The sequence below is a fragment of the Rhinopithecus bieti genome, unplaced genomic scaffold (genome assembly GCF_001698545.2).
Source record: "Rhinopithecus bieti isolate Rb0 unplaced genomic scaffold, ASM169854v2 scaffold_1918, whole genome shotgun sequence".
Lineage (NCBI taxonomy): Eukaryota > Metazoa > Chordata > Mammalia > Primates > Cercopithecidae > Rhinopithecus > Rhinopithecus bieti.
In genome coordinates, this window is record NW_016803680.1 from 132,621 (window position 1) to 149,965 (window position 17,345).

Below are 17,345 nucleotides of genomic sequence, written 5' to 3' on the forward strand. Positions count from 1 at the left end.
TTTTTTTTTTTTTTTTTGAGACGGAGTCTTGCTCTGTCACCCATGCTGGAGTTCAATGGCATAATCTTGGCTCACTGCAACCTCTGCCTCCCAGGTTTAAGTGATTCTCCTTCCTCAGCCTCCCCAGTAGTTGGGATTACAGGTGCCTGCCACCATGCCCCTGCTAATTTTTGTATTTTTAATAGAGACGGGGTTTGACCATGTTAGCATGCTGATCTCAAACTCCTGACCTCAGGTGATCCACCCGCCTTGGCCTCCCATAGTTCTGGGATTACAGGTGTGAGCCACCGTGCCCAGCCTGCAGTTTTGACTTTCTATTGCTGTCCGATTATTCCTTGTCCTGCAATATAAAATAGGAGGTTGGATAGAGGGAGAGAGGTTTTTGTGTGCTTTTAAGAAATTGGTCAGCTTGATAATAAGGGTGCAATTACCCAGCAATGATATGAAGAGAAGAACATGATAGATAACTGTCAGACAGGAGGTACAAATGGAAAATACACATACGAAAGCCTGGGTGTGGTGCTCATGCCTGTAATCTTAGCACTCTGGGAGTCCAATTCAGGCTGGTCATTTGAGTCCAGGAGTTCGAGACTGGCCTGGGCAACATGCTGAAACCCCATCTCTACTAAAAATACAAAAAGTTAGCCTGGCTTGGTGGCGCCCGCCTGTAGTCCCAGCTACTCGGGAGGCTGAGGTGGGAGAATCACCTGAGACCATTAGGTCGAGGCTGCAGTGAGCTGAGATCATTCCACTACACTCCAGCCTGAGCAACTGGAGATCCTGTTTCAAAAAAAAAATAGAGAGAGAAAGAAAGAAAAACAACATGCAATCTCTGTATTAGTTTGCTAGGGCTGCCTAGCAAAGTACAACAGACCATTGGTTTAAACAACAGAAATTTATTTTCTCATGGTTCTGGAGGCCTGAAGTCCAAGATCAAGATCAAGGTGTCAGCAGGGTTGGTTCCCTCCTCCTTCGCTTGTCGATGGCCACTGTCTCCTGCCTGTGTCTTCACGTGGTTGTCCCTCTGTGTCTTAATCTCCCTTTTTTATGAAGATGCCATTTCTATTGAATTAGGACCCAATTTAATGACCCCATTTTTTAAAAATGTAATTACCACTTTAATTAATTAATTAATTAATTAATTTTGAGATGAAATCTTGCTCTGTTGCCCAGGCTGGAGTGCAGTGGTGTGATCTCAGCTCACTGCAACCTCTGCCTCCCTGGGTTCAAGGGATTCTCCTGCCTCAGCCTCCCTAGTAGCTGGGACTACAGGTACACGCCACCATGCCAGACTAATTTTTGTAATTTTATTAGAAACGGGGTTTCACCATGTTGGCCAGACTGGTCTCAAACTCCTGACCTCAAGTGATCCACCTGCCTCGGCCTCCCAAAGTGCTGGGATTACAGGGATGAACCACTGCACCTGGCCTTTAATTACCACTTAAAAGACCTACCTCCAAATACAGTCACATTCTAAGGTACTGGGGCATTAGGACTTCAACATATGAATTTTGGGAAGTACACAGTTCAACCCACAGCAACCTGACTGCCAGCATGCTAATTCAAACTAAAATGAGATTTTGTTTTGTTCTGTCAAAGTAGGAAATGATATTATTATTATTATTATTATTATTATTATTATTATTATTATTTTGAGACAGTGTTGCTCTGTCATCCAGGCTGGAGTGTAGTGGTACGATCTTGGCTCATTGCAACCTCCGTCTCCCGGGTTCAAGTGATTCTCCTGTCTCAGCCTTCTGAGTAGCTGGGATCACAGGCTTGTGCCATCAAGTCCAGCTAATTTTTCTATTTTTAGTAGAGATGGGGTTTTGCCATGTTGGCCAGGCTGGTCTTGAACTCCTGATCTCAGGTGATCCCCCCGCCTGGGCCTCCCAAAGTGCTGGGGTTACAGGTGTGAGCCACCACACCTGGCCAGAAATGATTCTTAAGTTGCTGTTACTGAGTGGTGGCAAATTTCAGAAGAGCAGCATCCGTTTGTCTTATGCAGCATTTTTGTGTGGGTGCTCAGGGCTTCCTGGGCCTGAGACATCCCGTGACAACAACAGTGCCTTCATCAACTGCTTGCTGCTGTAAGCACTGCATGGACTCTTTGGAAGGCTGAATAATCTCCCCCCATCCCCCAGAGATGTCTACAGCCTAATCCCCAGAACTGGTGAATATGTAACTTCACATAACAAAAGGTACTTTGCAGATGTGATTGAGGATTTTTAAGTGGGGATATTATCCTGGATTATCTGGGTGGGCCCAATGGAATCACAAGGGTCTTTATAAGAGGGAGGCAGGAGGTCAGAGAGAAGCGGGGAGATGAGAAGATGCTACCCTGCTGGCTTTGAAGATGGAGGAGATGGCCACAAGCCAAGGAAAGGGGGCACCCTGTAGAAGCTGGAAAAGACAAGGAAATGGATTCTCCCTTAGAGTTTTTGGGAGGAACATAGCCCTGCCAACACCTTCATTTTAGCCCTGTGAGACTCATTTTCTGATTAGCTGGGCATGGTGGCATGTGCCTGTTAGTTCCAGCTACTTTGGAGGCTGTGGCGGTAGGATGGCTTGAGCTTGGGAGGTGGAGGCTGCAGTAAGCTATGACTACACCACTGCACTCCAGCCTGGGCCACACAGCAAGACCTCGTCTCTAAACAAACAAACAAACATAAAAACAAGGAAAAAACAATTTTCTGACTTCTGATCTCTGGAAGGGTAAAAAGAACAAATTTGTGTTGTTTTTAGCCACTAAGTTGGTGGTCATTTGTTATAGCAGCAACAGGGAACTGGGTGGATTACTTGAGGTCAGCAGTTCAAGACCAGCCTGGCCAACATGGTGAAACCCTGCCACTACTGAAAATACAAAAATTAGCTGGGCGTGGTGATGGATGCCTGTAATCCCAGTTACTTGGGAGACTGAGGCAGGAGAGTCGCTTGAACCTTGGAGGTGCAGGTTGCGGTGAGTGGAGATCATGCCACTGGACTCTAGCCTGGGAGACAAGAGTGAAACTCTGTCTAAAAAAAAAAATTCTGTAAGGTGAGTACTACTGTTATTCCCTCTCTACAGATGTGGAAACTGAGGCTCAGAATCAGAACCATTCACAAGACAATAATCCCTCAGTTGGCAACTCAGTTGCCAGAGTTGCAAGCCAGGCCTGTGCGGCCCCAAAGCCAGTGCTTGTTTAACCACTGTGTTGTGACCACACTGCTCCAGGCCAACAGCTTGGGGCTAAGTCTTCACGTTGCCTTTCACCATTAATAACAGGACTGCCCTTTGTTGAAGCCCTGTACTCCCAGTGACTGCCGTAATAACCTTCAGGTATTCTGGTTTCTGCCTTCTCCAGCATGGCCAAGTACTTCCGGGACAACTTCATTAACCCCCACATTTACTCTGGAGGGATCACTAAGCTGATCTTTTGCTGGGACTTCACTGTCACTCATGAAAAAGCTGTGAAGCTAAAACAGAAGAATCTTAGCACTGAGATAAGGGTAAGGCGAGCTCACTTTACTCATTTGCTGTCGGCTGGTCTCCTTCCCTTCTCCAATATACATGTAACTTTTCTTTTTTTTTTTTTTTTTTTTTTTTTTTTGAGACGGAGTCTGGCTCTGTCTCCCAGGCTGAAGTGCAGTGGCCAGATCTCAGCTCACTGCAAGCTCCGCCTCCCGGGTTTACGCCATTCTCCTGCCTCAGCCTCCCCAGTAGCTGGGACTACAGGCGCCCGCCACCTCGCCCGGCTAGTTTTTTGTATTTTAGTAGAGACGGGGTTTCACCGTGTTAGCCAGGATGGTCTCGATCTCCTGACCTCGTGATCCGCCCGTCTCAGCCTCCCAAAGTGCTGGGATTACAGGCTTGAGCCACCGCGCCCGGCTACATGTAACTTTTCTTAAAGTAATAATGAAGTATTGTTTTATTGCCCATGAGACTGGCAAAAAAAAAAAAATTAAAATATTCATAGTGCCTAGAGCTGGGTAAAGTGTAGAGAAATGGACGTTTTCCCATGACATACTGGCTTTGTAATTCATACAATCTTATTGGAGGCCAATTTAGCAATTTATATCACTGTTAAATGTACTTTGCCCAGACTAGAGTGCAATGGCTCCATCATAGTTCACTGTAAGCCTCAAACTCCTGGGTTCAAGTGATCCTCCCTTCTCAGCCCCTCAAGTAGCTGGGATTACAGGCATGAGCCATCATGCCTGGCTAATTTTTTAACTTTTATTTTTTGTAAAGACAAGATCTCCTTATGTTCTCCAGGTCCCGAACTCCTGGGCTCAGGTGATCCTCCTATCCTGGCTTCCCAAAGTTCTGGGATTACAGGTGTGAGCCACTGCACCTGGTTAATGTACCTGTTTCTTGACCCCACAGTTCCAGGTTTAAACTTTACTCTAGGCCAGGCGCTTTTCTCTAGGTGGCTCACGCCTGTAATCCCAGCCCTTTGGGAGGCCAAAGCAAGTGGATCGCTTTAGCTCAGGAGTTCAAGACTAACTTGGGCAACACAGCGAGAATTTGTCTCTATAAATTTAAAAAAAAAAAGAAAGAAAAATATTTACTCTCAGGCAATGTTTTGTTGTTGTTGTTGTTTGGTTTTGTGTGTGTGTGTGTGTGGTTTTTTTTTTTGAGACAGAGTCTTGCTCTGTTGCCCAGGTTGGAGTGCAGTGGTGCGATCTTGGCTCACTGCAAGCTCTGCCTCCCGGGTTCACACCATTCTCCTGCCTCAGCCTCCCAAGTACCTGGGACTACAGGAGCCCACCACCACGCCTGGCTTATTTTTTTTTTTTTTTTTTGCATTTTTAATAGAGAGGGGGTTTCGCCGTGTTAGCCAGGATGGTCTCGATCTCTTGACCTCGTGATCCACTCGCCTCGGCCTCCCAAAGTGCTGGGATTACAGGCACAAGCCACCATGCCTGGCTGTTTTTCTTTCTTTGTTTCTTTTCTTTTTTATCGGAATCTCACTCTGCTGCCCAGGCTGGAGTGCAGTGGCTTGATCTTGGCTCACTGCAACCTCTGCCTCCCGGTTTCAGGCAATTCTTCTACATCAGCCTCCCAAGTAGCTGGGATTACAGGCATCTGCCACCACACCTGGCTAATTTTTGGAGTTTTTAAAGTAGAGATGAGGTTGCACTATATTGGCCAGGCTGGTCTCGAACTCCTAGCCTCAAGTGATCCACCCTCCTTGGCCTCCCAAAGTACTGGGATTACAGGCGTGAACCAGCCAGGGCAATGATTTTCGACCCAGAGAAATCTTGCCCCTCAGGGGGACATTTGACAACATCTAGAGACTTTTTTGATTGTTACAATTGGGAAGAGGGTGCTCTTGATATCTAGTGGGTAGAGGCCAGTGATGCTGCTAAACATCCTACAATGCGTAGAACAGCTCCCGCAACAGAGAATTATGCAGCCCACCATGTCAATAGTATAGAGGTCGAGAAACGCTGGTCTATAGACACAAACTTATTAAAAAGAAAAAGCAGCTGAGCATGGTGGCTCACACCTCTAATCCCAGCACTTTCGGAGGACGAGGCAGGCAGATCACGAGGTCAGGAGTTCAAGACCAGCTTGGCCAACATGGTGAAACCCCATCTCTACTTAAAAAAAGGACAAAAAGTTAGCCGGGTGTGGTGGCGGGCACCTGTAATCCCAGCTACTCAGGAGGCTGAGGCTGGAGAATCACTTAAACCCGGGAGGTGGAGGTTGCAGTGAACCAAGATCGTACCACTGCACTCCAGCCTGGGCAACAAGAGTGAAAAGTCCATCTCCAAAAAAAAAAAAAAGAGCAAGCTGATTTTATAAATAAAGGGGCTTTAAATTTTTTTTATTGTTTTCGAGACAAGGTCTTGCTCTGTCACCCAAGCTGGAGTGCAGTGGTGCAATCATAACTCACTGTAGTATCGACCTCCTGGGCTGCAGTTAGCCTCCCACCTCAGCCTCCTGAGGAGCTGGGACTACGGGTGCATACCACCGTGCCCAACTAATTTTTAAATTTTTTTCAGGGAGAGAGTCTCACTATGTTGCCCAGGCTGGTCTTAAACTCCTGGGCTCAAGTGATCCTCCCACCTCAGCCTCCCAACATGCTGGGAATTCAGGTGTGAGCCACCAAACCCAGCCAGATAAAGGGGCTTCGACAAGAGGGCTACAGATGTGAGCTTCTTTCTCAGTGCAGATACCCAATCTTATTCTTCAAGAAAGAATTTTGTGACCTCAGTGTGCTTTTCTGAAGAACATGGTCCCTATCTATGAATCCCAACTGTTTCTGTAAGATGGAAGCAGTGTTTGGAGATTCTTGGCCCATTTCAGAGTCCTCCGTGGGTCTCCCATAATCCCTGTTCATCATAAATGTTCCGTTTCTGTCTCGCCTATGGATTTGGGCTGGATTTATGTCTCTGGGGGGTGGCAAGCATTCCCTGGGGATCTTTGCTAGCAGTGGAGAGGGATCTCTAGATAAACTTGACTTTCATTTATTTTTATTTATTTATTTGTTTGAGACAGAGTCTCACTCTGTCGCCCAGGCTGGAGTGCAGTGGTGCGATCTCTGTTCACTACAACCTCCACCTCCCAGGTTCAAGTGATTCTCCTGGCTCAGCCTCCCGAGTAGCTGGGATTACAGGCATGCACCACCACGCCTGGCTAATTTTTGTATTTTTAGTAGAGGCAGGGTTTCACCATGTTGGCCAGGCTGGGCTCAAACTCCTGATCTTAAGTGATCCACCCTCCTTGGCCTCCCAAAGTGCTGGGATTACAGGCATGAGCCACCATGCCCAGCCATAAACTTGACTTTCTTATGTTTCTAGGAGAACCTGTCAGAGCTCCGTCAGGAGAATGCCAAGTTGACGTTCAAGCAGCAGCTGACCCGCTTCTCTGCCTATGTGATGGCCTGGGTTGTCTCTACAGGGGTGGCCATAGCCTGCTGTGCAGCCGTTTATTACCTGGCTGAGTACAACTTAGAGGTAACCAACACCAGGGTCCAGGGCAGAGAGAACCAGGTGTAGGGATGAGGTGCTGGAGGGGAACGATGTTGTGCAGCCCACAGTTCAACCCAGGATCTATGGCCCGCAGCATCAGCACCAGCAGAGAACTTGTTAAAAATGCAGGGGTGAGGCACAGTGGCTTGCACCTGTAATCCCAACACTCTGGGAGGCTGAGGCAGGAGGATCACCTGAACCCAGGAGTTAGAGACCAGCCTGGGCAACATGGAGACTCCATCTCTATAAAAATTTTAAAAATTAGCCCAGCGTGGTGGCATGCACCTGTAGTCCTGGCTACGGTGGTGGTCATTCATTGGTGACTACGATTTCACATGAACGGTAGCTCAGCTGTGTCGTTTCACAGCCCTGGGGCCAGACCTTGCCTTGTTTAATCTCAGTTAATTCTTGCAACCTCTCTATGGGTTATGTGATCATTTCTCCATTGTACAGATGGAGAAGAGGGGCTCAGAGAAGCTAAGGATCTGGCCCTAGACCTTGCAGCTTCCGTGTGGGGAGGGAGCCATACTGGAACCCAGGTTACCCTGGCTCCAAAGATACCACCAAAAATGCAAGTGGTGCTTTTGAACCATCCAGAGGTAGATGGAGGTAGGATGAGGCCAGGCAGGGAGGATGTGGGAATGTGACATATCAGGTAACTCCAAGGGTCACAAAGGATGCCTGGCAGAGGTGCAGCCCTGGCTCCATTCCCAGCCAAATGCCAGAGTGCTACCTCGTCCTGGAGGCCCAGTGCCTCTCCCAGCCTCACACAAAAGTGCAGCATGGGGCTGGGCACAGTGGCTCACGCCTGTAATCCTAGCACTTTGGGAGGCCGAGGTGGGCCGATCATTTGAGATCAGGAGTTCGAGACCATCCTGGCCAACATAGTGAAACCCCATCTCTACTAAAAATACAAAAATTAGCCAGGTGTGGTGGTGCACCCCTGTAATCCCAGCTACTCGGGAGGCTGAGGCAGGAGAATCACTTGAACCTGGGAGGCAAAGGTTGCAGTGAGCTGAGATCATGCCACTGCACTCCAGCCTGGGCAACAGAGCGAGACTCCATCTCCAAAGAAAGAAAAATGTGCAGCACGGGCTAGTAGACCCCAACCCCCCTAATTCAGAACTCAGAGACAGGTGAAGCCTGGTGACAATGAACAAGGCCACGCAGGAGAGGCAAGGAGAAATTCCATGGTGATTGATCCCCTTGGGCTGTAGCTTCAGGAGACTCAGCTTATGGTCAACAGGCGGGAGCACATCCTCATTGCCCCGGGCATCTTGGTAAAAAACGGAAAGCCACAGAATGACTGTTGGAGCTCAGGCTCCTGAGTGGGACCCACCTAGGCTCCAATCTACCACTTCCTTGCTAGGTGACCTTGGATAAGTGTCTTCCCCTCCCTGAGCCTCAGTTTGCTTGGCACGGGGTAAGCAAATTAATGGTACCTAGCTAAAACAGTTACTAAAACAGTTAACCTAGCCAGGTGCAGTGGCCCGTGCCTGTAGTCCCAACATCTTGGGAGGCCGAGGTGGATGGATCACCTGAGGTCGGGAGTTAGAGACCAGCCTGGCCAACATGGGAAAACCCCATCTCTACTAAAAATACAAAAATTAGCTGGGTATGGTGGTGCATGCCTGTAATCCCAGCTAGTCTGGAGACTGAGGCAGGAGAATCACTTGAACTGAAGAGGTGGAAGTAGCAGTGAGCCGAGATCACGCCACTGCACTCCAGCCTGGGCAACAGAGTGAGACTCCATCTCAAAAAAATAAAAATAAATAAATAGCTAAAGAGTTAACCCCAGAGGAGCTACTTCGCAGGTTTTCTATCATGGGAGACTTTTGGGTGAGGCAGAAAGGGGTACAGTGTACAAGTCAGCCCTCCATTCTCTCCCCGATCCCCTGCAGTTCCTGAAGACGCACAGTAACCCTGGAGCGGTGCTGTTACTGCCTTTCGTTGTGTCCTGCATTAATCTGGCCGTGCCGTGCATCTACTCCATGTTCAGGCTCGTGGAGAGGTACGAGATGCCACGGCACGAAGTCTACATTCTCCTGATCCGGTAGGTGATCTGTCGCGCCCAACACCAGCCTCTATTTCCACGGGGAGAAGTTGGGATGGTAGCTAGAAAAGATTATGCTTTAGTATCAAAGTTTTGTTCTCCAGAAAGAAGGAATTTCAAAAGTAAAGTGTGGCTGGGCGTGGTGGCTCATGCCAGTAATCCCGGCACTTTGGGAGGCTGAGAGGGGAGGATCACTTGAGACCAGGAGTTCGAGAACAGCCTGGGCAACATAGCTGGATGCTGGCTATACAAAAAGTCAGCTGGATGCAGTGGCATGTACCTGTTAGTGCCAGCTACTCAGGAGGCTGAGGTGAGAGGATCATTTGATCCCAGGAGTCTGAGGTTACCTATGATTGCACCACTGCACTCCGGCCTGTGCAACAGAGCAAGACCCTGTCTTAACAACAAAAGAGCGAAGTCTGTTTGTGTGGTGTGGGCTTTTGCTCAAAGTCATGGCTTGATTGCTTTCCTGATTGCTACCAGCGGGGGATTGATGTAGTTCTCAAGTATGGGATGTACAGATGGGCAGGCAGTGCACACACAAAGGCTCCTGGGTTGAGGAGGGGCCTGAAATCATCCAGCGTTCCCCTTAGTCAAGCTGTGAGTCCTGGTACCCACTGCCTCAGATGGGAGGAAGAGGCGCATTTTTGTAATTCCACCACCCAAACAAAGGTGGGAGGAGTGCTTTGGGCAACTCACTAGCCTCCACGGGGTGCCTTTTTGTGATTCCCACAAAGGTACCATATGTGCTAGAAGTGATCCTGGAGTTTTGATACACAAAGTCTGGAACTACCCAAATTTTGTCCTTCTAGTTTCTTCCCTGCCTTCTTCATGGTTATGGTGGGGTTTATAAGTATAGATCTGTAGGCCAGGTGCGGTGTCTCATGCCTGTAATCCCAGTGATTTGGGAGGCCAAGGCAGGTGGATCACCTGAGGTCAGGAGTTTGAAACCCGCCTGGCCAACATGGCCAACATAGAGAAACCCCGTCTCTACTAAAAATACAAAAATTAGCTGGGTGTGCTGACGCACGTCTGTAATCCCAGCTACTCGAGAGGCTGAGGTGGGAGAATTGCTTGAACCTGGGAGGCAGAGGTTGCAGTGAACCGAGATTGTGCCACTGCACTCTAGCCTGGGTGACAGAGGGAGACTCCATCTCAAAAAAAAAAAAGTATAGGTCTGTACAGTGCAGACTGAGTTTCTTTGCTGATCAGTTCCATAGCCCTTGCCTTACCATGGTCTGTGAGATCTGGCTCCCAGCGAGCACTCCAGCTTCATTTTCTCCCCCTGTCCTTGCTCACTGCCTGTCCCCGTCACAGGCCTCCTAAGCGTTCACAAACATGCCAAACTGTATTCCCACCTCTGGACCTTTGCATGGGCCTGGAATGTTCTTCCCACACACGACCACATGGCTTGCTTCCTGAATGCATTTTGTGTTCTTCAAACATCACCCTCATGTTGCACTCTTTCTTACATATCCCATTAAAAATAACAGCTCCCTACCACCTTTTCTCCTCTGCAGTATAATTTTCTCTTTCTTTTTTTTTTTTTTGAGATGGAGTCTCACTCTGTCACCCAGGCTGGAGTGCGGTGGCACGATCCCAGCTCACTCTCTGCAGTATAATTTTCTTACCACTTCCTGACATATTTGTATTTATTTATTATCTTCCTCCCCCACAGTTTATGGGGGAAATCTTTGCTTTGTTCACAGTGCCTGGGATATCATAGGTGTTCAAGAATGGTTGGTGAATGAATGAGCAAATCGGTCAGTCAGTCGATTATATCCAATTCGTATTATGAAAATTCCAGACAGGTGCAGTGGCTCATGCCTGTAATCCTAGCACTTTGGGTGGCCAAGGTGGGAGGATTGCTTGAGCCCAGGAGTTCAAGACCAGCCTGGGCAACATGGTGAGACTCCATCTCTACAAAAAATTTAAAAATTAGTCAGGCATGGTTGATTGCACCTGTAGTCCCAGCTACTCAGGTGGCTGAGGTGGGAGAAGTGCTTGAGCCTGGGAGGTCAAAGCTGCGGTGAGCCAAGAGCACATCACTGCATTCCAGTTTGGGTAACAGAGTGAGATCCTGTCTCAAAAAAAGGAAGGAAGGAAGGAAGGAAGGAAGGAAAGAAGGAAGGAAGGAAGGAAGGAAGGAAGGAAGGGAGGGAGAGAGGGAAGAAGAAAGAAAGAAAGAAAGAAAGAAAGAAAGAAAGAAAGAAAGAAAGAAAGAAAGAAAGGAAGGAAGGAAGGAAGGAAGGAAGGAAGGAAGGAAGGAAGGAAGGAGGAAGGGAGGGAGGGAAGAAAGAAAGAAGAAAGAAAGAGAGAAAGAGAGGGAGGGAGGGAAGGAAGAAAGAAGGAAGGAAGGAAGGAAGGAAGAAAGGAAGGAAGGAAGGAAGGGAGGGAGGGAGGAAGGGGAAAGAAAACTCTGACCATATTCCTATGCCCTCATTATTCCCCACATCCCACCCACGAATCCGTGGTACCACTTTTTAAAGTACATATAGAAGGGGAAATATTAGGTCTCACTGCACCCCATAACCTTGCATATTGAGTATGATGGGCACAAAATACCATCTACTAGATGATGGAGTTGTAAAGACTGAGGAGGATGATTCAATAAAGAGCTTGGCAGTGTATGTTGCATCAGCACCCAATAAACTTTATGTACATTTACTATTATAATGGGAAGTGAAATCAGATCATTTGGAGATGCAACAAAAGAGAACCTGATTTATTCAGTCAGAATAAATCAGGTTACACTTCAGTAACAATCCCCCAAATCTCAGTGGTTTAGAACACAAAGGTTTATTTCTTACTCATGTTACGTACACAGTGTGGATTGGCAGGAGGGACCTTCCTATGTTAGTCACTGAGGGATCCAGGCTAAGAGAGCAGCAATCATCTTGAATATCATTGATCGCCTTTCCAAAAGGAAGATGGGGAGTTTTGGAGGGTCTCACAGGGGCATTACGTGCTCCAGCTTAGAAGTGACACAGGTTGCTTCTGCTCACAATTCATTCACCATTCGCCAGGAATTTCGATCTTACCATGTGTCCCAAAGGAACTATTGGCAGACAGCGTGAAAGACTGCCATTGAAAGTAATCATAAATGTTGTCTCTTCTGTTTAGAAACATCTTTTTGAAAATATCAATAATTGGCATTCTTTGTTACTACTGGCTCAACAACGTGGCCCTGTCTGGTGAAGAGGTGAGATTCTAAGCTTCTCTGCCTTAAGTTTGGTTTCTTAGCATTTGACCAACAGGGAAGACATGGGTTTCTCAAGAGTCATCACACTCCATAGTTGGTATTAATCCCTTGTGGAAAGAGAACGAAAACTAATCTGGAAAGCAACGTAAGGCAAAATGGGTCTCAACAAAAAAGCTCAGGTTCTAGGGTCAGGAGGACATGATTCAAAGGCCAGCTGTGCTGTGTCATCTGCCGAGTCACTTAATCTCTTTGATCCTCAGTTTTCTCATCTGTAAAATTGGGATTAAACAATATCATGTGTAGTATAAGTTCAGTGCCCAGCATATGCAGTAGACAGTAGTAATTTTAGCGCTAGTCTGTCCTAACAGCCTTGGGGTTGGACAAAATCCTTTTTGATCCTTGATGTTCTATTTTCCCTGTAACCTAGATACCCTGGGCTTTACCAATCTGTAAACTCATAAATGCTGGCAGTAACAATTATGTCCTAATGCTGACTGTTCCTGGCCCTTCTTCACTTGACTACAGTTTCTAGTCTTCACTAACCTCAGAGAATGGGTGCCTGAGGGTAGTGTCCCATGTGGATTTAGGAACAAGCCAACTTCCCTGGCCTTCTCATTGGGATGCCTCTGCCCCTGCTACTGCATCCCCCATGATAATGTGCCTTCACATTACACAGTAATCCTTAGCTGATGGTCATCATGAGCCCTCAGATACCCAGGATGCCCTGGGGTTGGAAGTAGAGTCAGGGAATCAGGAGCCCCTCTCTATTTCTCTGTCACCCATTATTCCTGGGCCCTAAAATAGCTCTGCTGTGTCTAGACTCAAACCATCTTATATGAACATGGCACCCTCAACTTCTCTCCCTAATTGTCGAAGAGAATCAAAATCAGCCCTGCAAGTTAGTATGGTTACAGCAGATACCATATTCTTCTTCCATGCATTTATCCATTCATGCATCCATCCATCATCCCTCTATCATTCATTTATCCATCCATGCATCTATTCATCCATCCATGTATTCATCTGTCCATCCATGTATCCATCTATCCATCCATTCATACATCCATCCACTTATCCATTTATCCATCCATGTATGGATCCATTCATCCATTAATCCATATATATATTTATCTATTCATTCATGTATTAGTCTATCCATTTATCTAACCATCCATCCATTTATTCATCCATGTATTCATTCATGCATGCATCCATCTATCAATTCACGTATTCATCCAGCCATCTATTCATCCATCCATTCATCCATCCATCTATATGTCCATCTATCCATTTACTTATTCATCATTCATCCATCCTTGGGCCATGTACCCAAAAGTTTCCTCTCCTCCAGCCAAATCTAAAAGCTCCCAGTCTATCAGCTGATAGCACTGACTTCCTGCAAAAGTTCCTAGTGACTACTTTTATAAACTGACTAATTTGAGCTTCCACTTTACACTAGCCTACTAAACCTCTAGGCCACTTTCTTAATCAAGCAGACATTAATTGATTTTTTTTAAGGTCAATAAGCAAAAAGAGTGAAGGCATTCTTAGCCGTTGGCACTTCCTGCTCTCTTGAAGAAACTGATTACCCTTGGCTGAGCAATGGGATCCAGAGGGGATGGGGCACGGATGAAAAGTTTTATGGGGAGAGATCACGAACTGGGAAAGTTTGGGTATGTGTGGAAGGCAAGCTTTAATCGGGGGAAGAAGGAAACCCAAAAGAGAACACCACCCTTGAAAACAAACTCAGCTGCATTTTTTCAGAGTGAATCTACTTTTTTGAGTACACAAGGACTTGGTCAAACCCAACCATTAGCTATGTCCGAATGGGTACATAGAGCCAGGAACAGAGGAGAATTGAGCTGAGGCCACAGCCCCTTCCCACGTCTGGACTCTTGTTTGCCTTCCAGTGTTGGGAAACTCTCATTGGCCAGGACATCTACCGTCTCCTTCTGATGGATTTTGTGTTCTCTTTAGCCGATTCCTTCCTGGGAGAGTTTCTGAGGAGGTAAATATTTGTCATTCTTAAGTAATTAGTGCCTGATGCTGTAACCAGAACCTGATCCTGGCTGAGTGGGACGTACAGGTCCCTGACATACTCAAAGCATGCATTGTTCCAAGTCTGCCTGTTGTCCTTGGGGATACTGTTCACGTCTAAATTAGCTAAAATTTCACCTTAACCTAACAGTTCTGTTGTCATAGTTCACTTGGTTCAGTTGACCTTTTACAACCTTTTGAAAACAAATTCTAGAAATAAAAGACAGAAACTGAGCCATTTGAAATCTTATCCAGCCGAGGGCAGTGGCTCATGCCCATAATCCCAGCACTTTGGGAGACTGAGGCAGGAGGATCACTTGAGGGCAGGAGTTTGAGACTAGCCTGGGCAAAATAGGAAGACTCTGTCTCAAAAAAGAAGAAGAAGAAGAAGAAGGCAAAGAAAGAAGAAAAAAAGAAATCTGGGCCGGGCGCGGTGGCTCAAGCCTGTAATCCCAGCACTTTGGGAGGCCAAGACGGGTGGATCACGAGGTCAGGAGATCATGACCATCCTGGCTAACACGGTGAAACCCCGTCTCTACTAAAAAAACAAAAAAATACAAAAAACTAGCCGGGCGAGGTGGTGGGCACCTGTAGTCCCAGCTACTCAGGAGGCTGAGGCAGGAGAATGGCGTAAACCTAGGAGGCGCAGCTTGCAGTGAGCCGAGACCCGGTCACTGCACTCCAACCTGGGCGACAGAGCGAGACTCCATCTCAAAAAAAAAAAAGAAATCTTATCCATTATAGATAATTTTAATATTCTAGTATATATTCCTCCAGATTTTTCTATGCACACATTGTTCTGTGTGTGTCTTTACTATATAATACTACATAATTTTCAAAAGCAAAAATGGAGTCACACTGCAACATATTGTAGAATTTGCTTTTATTGATCTGTCCCTATGCTTTGACATCTTTCCATGTCAGCACATGTAGATTTATCTCATTGTTTTAATTGAATTGATGTACTAATTTTATATTAGATACAATATATACAGAATTGAGGCACTGTTATTGTCCCATGTCTGCTTTTTAAAATTTAGTAATTCTTTTTTTTAATAATATGATTAGCCTCTCATTCCTTACAGACATTTATGTATTTCCGCAAGCTATTCTAGTAATAAGATGGTCTGACCATCAGATAGGATGGTCTGATGTTGATTATTTTATCAGTGGGTAGATTCAATGCCAAATTTCCTCATTCATTTTTGCCAGAATGTGCTTTTATTCTAGCCTCTGTTGAGGGCCTGGACATAAAGGTGAAAAGGTTTGGCCGGGTGCAGTGACTCATGCCTGTAATCCCGACACTTTGGGAGGCCAAGGCGGGTGAATCATCTGAGGTCAGGAGTTCAAGAGAAGCCTGGCCAATGTGGTGAAACCCCATCTCTACTAAAAATACAAAAATTAGCTGAGCGTGGTGGTGCGTGCCTTGGGAGGCCGAGGCAGGAGAATCGCTTGAACCCGGGAGGTGGAGGTTGCAGTGAGCTTAGATTGCGCCACTACACTCCAGCCTGGGTGACACAGCAAGACTGCATCTCAAAAAAAAAAAAAAAAAAAAAAAAAAAAAAAAAAGGTGAAGAGGTTTTTTTTGACAGAACTTTTTTTAAATTGGCAACTCCTCTTTATGAATAAATTAATATGGAATCAAGTTTCCCCAGAGTAAATGGAAACTTGGTTTCCTTCTTATGGATTTAGAACACAGGGAAATATAATTAATTTGATAGCAGCAACCAAAAATTTAAAAATGTTTATCTGAGTTGAGAGGTGCTGAGTTCATCCGGTTCATGAAAAAAGAAGCTTTAATTAGCAAAGAGGGGTATAAGATAACAGTGGGATAATTTAAATGTTCAGGGTAACAAATGTTCTCTAGAACTTTTTAAACCACTTTAGCAGTACCCCCACTTGACTGCATTGTGTTAAATTAGTTTTCCCTCAATCCCTTCAAATACTTCTTCAAAAACATGCTTATAGATTTACAACTGTTGAAAAATTTTCAAGGGAACTTATGACTTTATTTCAAGCTGGTGAGGGTCTCTTTTGATTGTCCTAGTCTGTGGGGGATCTTCTGAAAGTGGGAGTTATGGTTTGGGTACTAAACTCAGTATGTTTTCACAGGATCATCGGGATGCAGCTGATCACAAGTCTTGGCCTTCCGGAGTTTGACATTGCCAGGAACGTTCTAGAACTGATCTATGCACAAACTCTGGTGTGGTAAGTTTTGTGACTCAGCAAAATGCCCAGTGGTTCCCACATGACTGTGGAGTTGGTGTTTTGGTGGCAAAATTCCAGAATCTGTTGCTTTTAAAACTGCATGGGTGATACGCCATCCAGCCAGTCTGAGTACCATGAATTTAGCATTTAGACTACTATTTTCCTTTATGAGAGCTTAAGGACTTCAGACAAGAATCAGCATAGAGCAGGGATCCCAACCTGGAGGCCACCTATAGGTGTGAGTCACCATGCTCAGCCTATTTATTTATTTTTGAGATACGGTCTCACTCTGTTGCTAAGGCTGGAGTTCAGTGGCATGATGATGGCTCACTACAGCCTCATCCTGCTGGGCTCAAGCAATCTTCCTGCATTACTTTTGCATATTTATTTTAACATGATGCAGTTAATGCCGGAATTCTGTATGGTGAATCACATTCCCAGGTTCCATCTGATGGGGTGTTGCTGACTTGAAAGTATTGGATTTGGAACAGGATAAACTGAATTCTGAGACTGGCTCTGCCACTCATGGAGATCACTGTGCTTGTGTGAGCCTCAGACTCATCTATAAATGCATATAAGAATAGCTGCCTTTAAGGCCAGGTGTGGTGGCTCAAGCCTGTAATACCAGCACTTTGGGAGGCTGAGGCGGGCGGATCACCTGAGGTCAGGAGTTCAAGACCAGCCTGACCAACATGGTGAAACCCCATCTCTACTAAAAATACAAAATTAGCCGGGCATGGTGGCACACGCCTGTAATCCCAGCTACTCGGGAGACTGAGACACGAGAATCGCTTGAACCCGGGAGGCGGAGGTTGCAGTGAGCCAAGATCGTGCCATGGTACTCCAGCCTGGGCAACAACAGTGAAACTCTGCCTCAAAAAAAAA

General features: G+C 46.2%; 1 protein-coding gene across 1 annotated transcript in view; it reads left to right on the forward strand.

Moving 5' to 3' along the window:
* The window catches only part of TMC5 (transmembrane channel like 5), a 91,289-nt gene that overhangs the window by 56,063 nt on the left and 17,881 nt on the right, over positions 1–17,345 (forward strand). The window contains exons 9-15 of the mRNA XM_017849597.1: positions 2,030–2,090; positions 3,320–3,489; positions 6,790–6,945; positions 8,862–9,013; positions 12,137–12,215; positions 14,126–14,223; positions 16,365–16,460. Of these exons, the coding sequence (XP_017705086.1) occupies positions 2,030–2,090; positions 3,320–3,489; positions 6,790–6,945; positions 8,862–9,013; positions 12,137–12,215; positions 14,126–14,223; positions 16,365–16,460 (812 nt within the window). The remainder of the gene's footprint in view (positions 1–2,029; positions 2,091–3,319; positions 3,490–6,789; positions 6,946–8,861; positions 9,014–12,136; positions 12,216–14,125; positions 14,224–16,364; positions 16,461–17,345) is intronic.